The sequence below is a fragment of the Planococcus citri genome, chromosome 1, assembly GCF_950023065.1.
Source record: "Planococcus citri chromosome 1, ihPlaCitr1.1, whole genome shotgun sequence".
In the NCBI taxonomy this organism is placed as follows: domain Eukaryota; kingdom Metazoa; phylum Arthropoda; class Insecta; order Hemiptera; family Pseudococcidae; genus Planococcus; species Planococcus citri.
In genome coordinates, this window is record NC_088677.1 from 82462020 (window position 1) to 82470956 (window position 8937).

Here is an 8937-nt window from a genome sequence, read left to right on the forward strand (position 1 = left end):
AAAAAATAAAAAAAAATAAAAATTAGAATACATCTATCGAACATAAGTACATAAAAAAATACAAAAAAAAAATAATGATCGATTATGATTTTTGAACACACAAAACAAAAAAAAATAGATGGTAAAAGGTAATTTGTACAATTTGTAGACAGTGCCAGTAGTAAATTTTAAAAAAGAGGGGGAAAATTTACAATGCTTTTTCATACATGTGCATATACGACGACATAAACAAAAAAAAAAAATACAAAAAAAAATCTTAGCTTAGTTATTGTTTTTGTACAACATTATAAAATATTTGAAGAAATTATGTCCAATGTTGATTCTCATTTTTATTACAGGATGCAAAGTTGAAGATGGAATTGCAATTATTACGCTGGTCCTGCAGCGATCATACTACAAGCATGCACTTGTGTGACTAGATTGGTTCGATCTACGAAATAAATAGTCAAGGTTAGTATAATGCATTAACATTATTTTAGTGTATCGTAAGTAAATTTAGATAGTTGTTAAATTTTGAATTTTGACTGAGACGCTTCTGTCTCTGTTGAAAGCTACAAAAAAAAATTACAAGATTATGTCAAAAATATTCCTAAAAATTGAATAAAGTGTTAATAGCTGGAAAAAATTATTAAAATTCTCTTTTGCAAACACAAAAGAAACATTTCTGAAAAAGTAAGATAAAATCAGTGAAAATAAAACTCATAGCTGTCTTCTTCTCAACATCTTCTCCTGTTTATTAAACACAAAAAACATTACGATAAACACAAAAAATAGTCCTGTAAAAGGGTCAACAATAAACATGAACATAAATTCTTTGGCAAAAAATTAAAAAATAAGATGACATAGTTCCTAAATTTTTCAAAAATTAAAGAAAATAAACTAAAAATAAGTTAAATTAAAATTAAAAAAAAATGAACTGATACAATACTGATTAGTTTTTTGATGATTTCGAATCAGTCGAGAGATTTCTGCCCGTCTTTCTCTGGATCATCAGTCTTTTTATCGTCGTCGTCGGGTTTTTTGTCATCGTCGGGTTTTTTATCGTTATCGGTATTCGGCGCATTTTCGATCTGATCGACAACGTTGTTGATCGCTTCGTCGAATTCATCTCCTTCGTTGATGGATTCCAGCCATGTTGAAGCTGTACTGGGCTCCGATATATCTTCTGAAGCATCTACCTGAGAAGTGTCAGACGTATCTTGCGCCTGAGGCTGAACAGAAAAAGATTTATTAGGCGAATTTACCGATAAAGTAGATACATCAGGGATGGGTGATGTTCGAGGAGTGGAGCAGGTAGATCGTGTATTTTTTGCGAGGTTCTTTTTGCAAAGTTTATCGAATACTTGTGTTTGCAAGTAGATATCATTGACCTCTCCTTTGTTGACAGAATCGACAAAAGCTTCGATGTTATCAGCATGACGTTGTAGTCGTCGATTTTCTTCTGCTTCGATTGCAGCCTCCTTTTGTACTTGCAAATGGCGGTTTGCAATCAACTCCTGACGTTTTCGTTCTTCTTCGTTGATTTTACTTGATTTCACCGCAGTAATGATCGCGTTGCCAACTTGTTGAGATGAAAAGATTTGATTTTGGGATGTTGTGATCGAATGGTTGCCTGAAGATGGATTTACGGCGCTGTTGGCTGTACTGTCGGCGGAGGTGGGAGCGCGGGGTTCATCTTCTTGCATTCGTTCGACTCCTGCCGCCTGGTCGTTTACCTGGTTTTCACCGGCGTTCTCTGCAGCTTCTGCTGCGGCCTGCGCTGCGCGAAGAGCAGAGGGGCGAGGTTGCAGGGGTGGAATGAATCGTGAATGAATTTGGTTTGCTACATTCAGGTAGTCGTCGAGGTTATAATATGGACCAAATTCGTCGTAATACGCGTGGCCTGCGTGTATTGCTTCGAATATCTGGTCGATGCGAGTTGTGGTTGCGCCAAATTCGAGTCCCCAATTCGTGTCCAAGGCTCGTGTGATGTTTTCATGCGAATGCAGGTAATTCGAGCGAAGGGGTAGAGGTAAGAGCGGTACGAGGATGAGCTCTCTCACTCGAAAGCGTTGAAAGGTCATTGACAGCTGACACATCAGGTTGGTGAATTCTTGATATGTTGTTCCCTCGTGAACATCATAGTTCCCAATGGATAACATAATCCTGGGGGGTAGACTATCGAATTCGTTGAGATACGCAACTAAATCTTCCAAAAGTAAGTCTCTTCGGTATAGATCTAGATCTAAATATTCATCGTATTCCTTCCCTCTTCCCAGGAATCGAGCCAGGGAAGCGATATGCCCGTCGCCAATTAATAAAATATTATAGGCAAACCAAGCACCAACAAATTCTCCTTCTCCGATCTTGTATCCGGCAGCGGTGAAATCGAGGGGGTACGAGTTGAAAGGGTAGTATGGTAATAATTCCGTTGATTCGGTACCCCATCACTTGCGGTAGCGTGTGTGGTAGCTTCCTTTGCATCCCGGCGTCCCCTTGATTTGTGTTGGTGGGGGTTTCCTTATTTTTGACTTCTTTTTGGAGCGGCGGGGGGTAGGTGGTTGTTGGCGGTTGTCTGGGCTATTGTCCTCTGATGATGTGCTGTCTCGGTCGCGTTTTTGGCTCGCGTTGTCGCTCGGATTGTCGCGATTAGATGAATTTCTTCGAGGCTGCGGTCGAGAAGGGGGGGGTGGTGGCGTTTTGAAATGATCAGCCGAAATCGAAGAGCCGGTTGGTTGATTGTCTCGATCGAAGTGGAACGTTTGGCTGATAGGCATACGAAGAATATTTAGCTGACTTGGACCAGCGCCAGGTTGAGGATGAATACTCGAAGTTCGAAAAAAGGTCGCTGGGTTTCGTTGGTCTGATGATTGTAATCGATCGATTTGATGATTCATGAGCTGTTGATATCGATCATTCGCGTTTTTAATTTCTTGTTCCGCATTAAATAGTCGAATTTTTAGGTGTCGCCTTTCTTCGGTCATTCCAACAATCGTAGCCTCGAGTTGACGGTTTAAATCGCGCAGCATATCAATTTCACCTCGATTGGTCGCTGGTGGGGTTGGTGGAGGTGGTTGATGCGGGTCTGATTCCTGGGAGACGAACATGAAGTCAATCCTCGAGAAATCCTGCGTCGCTAGGAATCGAGAGCAGCCTGATGAAGAACAGCGTGCAATTCGAGGGTTTCGATTCGGGGTTTCGGTCAAAAGTTGACTAACACATCGTTGGTGGTAGACATGGTGGCAAGTCGAAATGTGTAGCTGGTTGTAGTGTACTACTGGGAAGAGGGGCTCGCCGCACTTCGCACAAATCGCTTGAAAATACATCTCGATATCTAAATCTGAAATCAAAATTAATACACACACAAGGCACACAAAAATACACACAAATGAAGATTAGATTATTTTTCAAAAAAAAATAAATAAAATATCTGGAAATTTAATTAGAATTTTTCGTTAGTATTTTCTTACTCGTCCTCTTTTGGAATCGTAGATACCACAACAAGCTCTATTCCCACGCAACAGGATACACGAACTACACTGTAAACAGATATTGAGAAAAAAAAAAATACCAAATTTTTAGTGCACATACACGAAAAATTTCAAAAAAAATTCAAAAAAAATTGAGAAATTTAATCCTCCTTTTGTTATATCGAAAAGTGGGTATAAGGAGGATAAGAGGGGAGGGAGAAGAAAAAATAGTCAATTTTTATCAACTGTACTTTATTGCCGAAAATAGTACAGTATCGTATTATTGGCAACGTTGCAATTTCATGCTTGTTGACGTTGCTGGTTGTTATTGAATTTTTTGAGCCAAGAATTTTGAATTTTGATGAATTTTGACTTGTTTTTTAAGTAATTGGTAGTTTTTAGGTTATTTTAATTTTATATGTGTATTTTTAAGAGACATTTTTATGTGTGACTAATTTTTTGTGATGTTTTTTTCATTTGTTTCAGATTTGGTTTTTTGGGTCAATTTTTGGTTTTTTGAAATTTTTTACAAATTTCAGTTCCTGCTTCGAAAATATCCTTTTTTTTTTTCTAGTTTTTAGTTATTTGTTATGTTATTTCTTTACACTTTTATTCTCGAAGCATAAATGTTAGTTAGTAGTTTAGTTATTCGTTAGTTAAAGATCAGTTTTCCCTAACTTAGTTGTAGTTAGTTATGTATGTTTTCATTTTTTCGCAGCTGGAGATCTTAAGTTAAGTATAAATTTTCTTATTCTTTACCCAGAACTTTGGGTTATTTCTTTCCTCATTCTTCTTTATTTTTGTTCGCAGATCTTCATTCATCAATCCATGCTTTTTCTCAAAATCAAGAATTTTTTTAAAAAAAAAAAAATTGCAGAATTTTTGTTGAATTTGAAAATTTGAGAATTTTTTGGAGAAGTTTAAAATTCGTACGACATGAATTCTCAAAATCTGTGCAGAATCCTTTTTCTCAGGTAACATTCCATTTTTTCATTTAATAAAATTTTCATACTCCTTTGATCAAATTCTATGAGCATCTAAAAAAAAAAATTTTTTATTCGTAGGATCGAGGCTGTCCAATTTGCTCAAAATTTGATCAGTACCGGCGATATTTATCATGCAGTGTAATCACACTTGAAGATTTTTCTTTATTTCTCCTTTTCACTATCTTTGCATTTTTGTATTTTTCTACTTTTGGTGTCCAAAAAATAGATTTTACATGAAAGAAAAAATTTTAAAATGTTGAATTTTGAGCCGTGAGTGAGATTAGTATAAGTGTCGATGGAAAAATCAGTACACAAAGTAAGAAAAAATAGAAAAAATAACTATATTGTCACCGGATATCAGGAGGGAGGGAAACAAAAAATTACATCGCAATCTACTAAAAAAAAAATTTCAGGAGACCTTGATGATTATAATCGTCGTGAAGAAAAAGAAAATTATTACATTCGAATGGTCTACGAAAAAAAAATAATATAATGATTCAAGTAAGAACAAAAAATTCTGAGTAATCTTGAAAAACAGAAAAACTATACATTGTGACCAAATTTGTCGACGATATGTGAAACAAAAATATAACCTACGAAAAAAAAATCGGTAGCTTTTACAATTTTTGTAATACTAGCGGGAATTTGGAAAAATGTAAAAAAAAATACGTTATAAATTGCACTTATCATCGATCGAATTTGGAAAATTTGCCGAAAATTTTATGCCAAAAGTGCCAAGATCATTTGTAGTTGAGATCGATGATAAGTTTTTTGGGCAGTGTTGATTTTGAAAATTATTTTGTATTTCTAGATCATAAAGGCCAAAATGTGAAAGTAGACTGAACGCTGATAAGATGTTAAAGCTAGGATAATTGAAATAATTTTATTATCAGTCAGTCTGAGGTTGATCTAGAAATTTTGTAGAAAAGCATTTGCTTCGAATTTCAATGGAAAAAGAAACAAAATGCTTTTCAGAAGGTAGCTTCAAACTAGGAGTAGCTACTCTTCATTTGAGATCTACGTGATGTTACCCTACCATCACGTGGATCACTTTTAGTAATAAAATTTTAGTTACTCACATATGCCCGTTCATATTGCGAGTACGCGACGAAAAAATTATCAATCAATCGATTGATACTTCTTTGCCTTTGAGAAGTACTACTCAGCTAGCATTGCTTGATCGATCTTGATCGTGAGCCGCCGAGCTGAGGAGTAAATCTCAAAGGCAAAGGTTACAAGCGAGTACTAAATCTTAACAAATTAGAAACAACAACCGGTGATAAACGAAAGGGGAAGAAAAAGGACTTCGCTGATCATTTCTTCGATGGACACATTCGTGTCTCATCGATCACTGATTTTAGAATCACTTTTCGATTTTCGCAGACGTATACTCTATTTCTTTCAATATCGGTCTCTACCGTGTACTTCACGAATAGTTTGTCTACGGTGTCTTTCGATAGTATGGTCATTTTCGCTAAAGAAAGAAAAAGATACTTGTAGCACTAAATGTAAAAGTAAGCTACGAAATGTAAGAGCAAGCGATTTCTTTTTGAGATTTAATAACACCATTACTTACGCATAAATCTTTCACCGTACACCGTGGCGTTGAAATTTTTCGTAATACTTGTTACTAATGACATTTTCATTCGATTTTGAACTTTGATATTCAGAACACACTTGCAAATAATTAAATTATTCGAATTAACTGAACGGCATTTGCTTAGAAACATTCATCAACTCATCAAGTGAAATGTGTTTTGATAAGAAAGTTTTTTAATTAATTTTGCATACTTTGCAAAACTGGTTTTATGGGGTGGGCACGCGCGTGATTAGGGCTTTTGATTGGTCGTAGCCAATTCGGTTTGGTGTCGTTTCACCACCGGAAGTCCTTTTTTCGTGGGGAGGTGCCGAAAAAATTTTATTTTTATTTTTAATTCAAAGAATTTCGAAAAAATAAATTTTGGATTTTTGAAGGGTCGCGGAGTGATTGGGGATGATCCAGAAAGTTGCCCCACGCGATTTTGAAAATTTTGAGCGGTTTGGGGTATTTTATTACGATGAAATCTTCGGAAAAATGAGTAATTTAGGGTGTTTTTTGTGAATCAAATTTTTGAAATAAATTATTTCGATGAAAAAAGTGTTTTGGAATTTTTTAATTAATTAATTTAGCATTCTGAAAGTTGCGAAATAATTATTTGATGGAAAGAATTTAATTTGGAACCGGAAAGTTGGGTTTTAGTTTTGATTTGGGAAAAAATGGGTCGAAAAGGCTAATTTTGAAGTTTGAAAAATGGATTTTTTGGATTTAATTTATTTTCAAAATGGTTTAGGTTCGAGTTTTGGTTTTTTATAGCGGTTAAAATTATTTTTGGGTGAGTCTTTTCGAGTATTGGGTTTCTTGAGAGTAATATGCATTGCATATTAGTTCTCACAGAAATTGAAAAATTGAATTTTGAAAAACTGAATTTTTGCAAAAAAAAAAAAAAATAGAAATCGAAATAGAATTACTCTGTATCAAAACACGCTTCGTAATGTTTTAGAAGGGTTCATTGAACGTTTATTTCGCGATAGAGAGGTGAATGCCTTTTTCTCGCAACTCAAACTGGTTCCTTTACCTGCCTATACTAAAAGGCTATGTGTACAACTGTACACATAGTACCATAACCGAGAGGGTTGAGACTTCATTCATAAATACCGTGTTTATGAATGGTTGAGAAACTCCAGCTGCTCGTTATCGTGTTCCCTTTTCGTTGGGTGGTCTTTTAAGTTATATTTAGGGTAGGTTTTAGTGTTCGTTATCGTTACGAGCATTTGTTTTGAAAGGTTGGGATTTTTACCAAAAAAAAATTCGTTGAAAAATGTAAGATGGAAAGTTATCATCGCTCAGATGAATTTTATTGTAGCTTTTAATTGCTTAGCCTTCACCAATCAACCCTGAACTCTATCAAAAAAAATAGAGCCCAAAATCAACTGGCAAAAACCAAGTAACTAAAAATGAGAATATTTTTCAGTTTGAATTTTTGACAATATTTTGGCACGAATTGTGTCATATTGGGTTGGTTTGGGTTTGACAATTTCGAATTATTTTTCGCAATAAATAAGTTTCAGTATTTCAACATGAGGATAGAATTTTTTAAATATTTTTTGGGTTTTGAATTTTCTGTAAAGGGAATTGTTTGTAAAATTTTCTAGCTCCGAAGGCATGTGACATGTATGATTTTGGTCAAAAAGGTTTGTAACCCACGTCAGGCGCCAGACGAAGTGAATCGTCAATTTGGACAAATCACATGTCTTGGAAGCTAGTATCGTGAATGTTTAGGTATTTATGGGACAAAAATTTGGATTTTTTATAGAGGGAAAATGAAGAAAAAACAGAAAAGATTATGATTTCAATGTTGTAATTTTTAGGGCATACGTAAGTACATTTTTATGATCATTTTTTGGTTTCACAACATTGAAGAAATTTTTCTTGGGGATTTTCTACAAATAGATTTTTGACATTTTGGGGATGAAGGTAGAATGAACGGAAGATATGTTACCAATGTTAAAATTTAGGGCATATGTTAAGTGAATTTTGTAATTTCAACACTGGTGAGTTTAAAATTTGGAATTTTGGAATCTTGAAATTTTTAAGATTGAACAAAACAAAAGGGAATGTATTGCCAGTGTCGTAATTTAGAATAGTGTCAGTGTTGTGATTTTTGGATTTTTGGACACTGGTAATTTTTGAATTTTTATGGAGGTTTTAAAGTTTATTTCATCGTGAGTTTTGATCAAAAAATGGGCCAGATGTGAGGTTTCTTGAATTTATAAAATTTTTGGATTTTAGAATTTTAGAAAAAGGTTGTACAAAAGGAAAAATACCAGTGCCATGAATTAGGGCATATGTTGAGTAAAATTTTGAAAATTTGGACACTGGTAATTTTTAAATTTTGTCCTATCATGAGTTTTTAACCAAAAAGTGGGATGAACAGAGAAGAAATTTCTATGAAAAATTGGGACATACGTATTGAATTTTTGACAAAGACAAAAAACAAAACAAAAAAAAAATTTTTACACTTTGGCAAGTGTAAGGCACGAGTGAAAAAATTGTAATATTTTGATAAAAAAAATTTTATACTTAGGGACGACTGTGGAATACTGATTTATGTTGCAAAAAATTAAGTTCTTACTATTTCTGGGTGCATTTTTAGGTGAAATTAGTATCTATTGCGGTTGAGTTTGAATTGGTTATGGAAACTATTGTATTGAACGGGGGAGGTCTTGGAGCTTTCAAAAACAAACACTCATTAACTTTAGTTAATAAGGATACTTTCGAAGATGTACACATATGTTTTTTGGGATTTTTTGATTTTTTATTTTTTTTTTTTTTTTTTTTTTTTTTTTTATATGGTTTTTAGATTGTATCAGTTCGAACTTAAAAAAAAATGAGAAAAAACTATGTACATGAGAAAATAGATTATTAACTAAATTAATTCTAGTTTTTCTTATGAAGCATAAAT

At 34.1% G+C, this 8937-nt stretch overlaps 1 protein-coding gene across 3 annotated transcripts; it reads right to left on the reverse strand.

Annotated features, from left to right (window-relative positions):
• Window positions 1-321: 321 nt before the first annotated feature.
• Window positions 322-6898, reverse strand: LOC135837885 (uncharacterized). 3 transcript variants are annotated; one of them, XM_065353319.1, is made up of 3 exons: window positions 6012-6887; window positions 3450-3518; window positions 322-3319 (listed from the first exon to the last, which is right to left on the reverse strand). In XM_065353319.1, exon 3 carries the CDS (start codon window positions 2139-2141, stop codon window positions 954-956), a length of 1188 nt encoding a protein of 395 aa, XP_065209391.1. In that variant the 5' UTR covers window positions 2142-3319; window positions 3450-3518; window positions 6012-6887; the 3' UTR covers window positions 322-953. The 3 variants fall into 3 exon arrangements, 2 of the variants coding, with proteins under 2 accessions (XP_065209391.1, XP_065209399.1); XM_065353327.1 differs by having other exon boundaries at window positions 322-3518; XR_010557273.1 differs by lacking the exons at window positions 322-3319; window positions 3450-3518 and adding an exon at window positions 4753-5909 and having other exon boundaries at window positions 6012-6898.
• Between the last annotated feature and the right edge of the window lie 2039 nt (window positions 6899-8937).

What these genes read in the sequence shown, in the direction of transcription:
- LOC135837885 (XM_065353319.1), bottom strand. Translation starts at nt 2,141, where the DNA reads ATGTTATCCATTGGGAACTATGATGTTCACGAGGGAACAACATATCAA.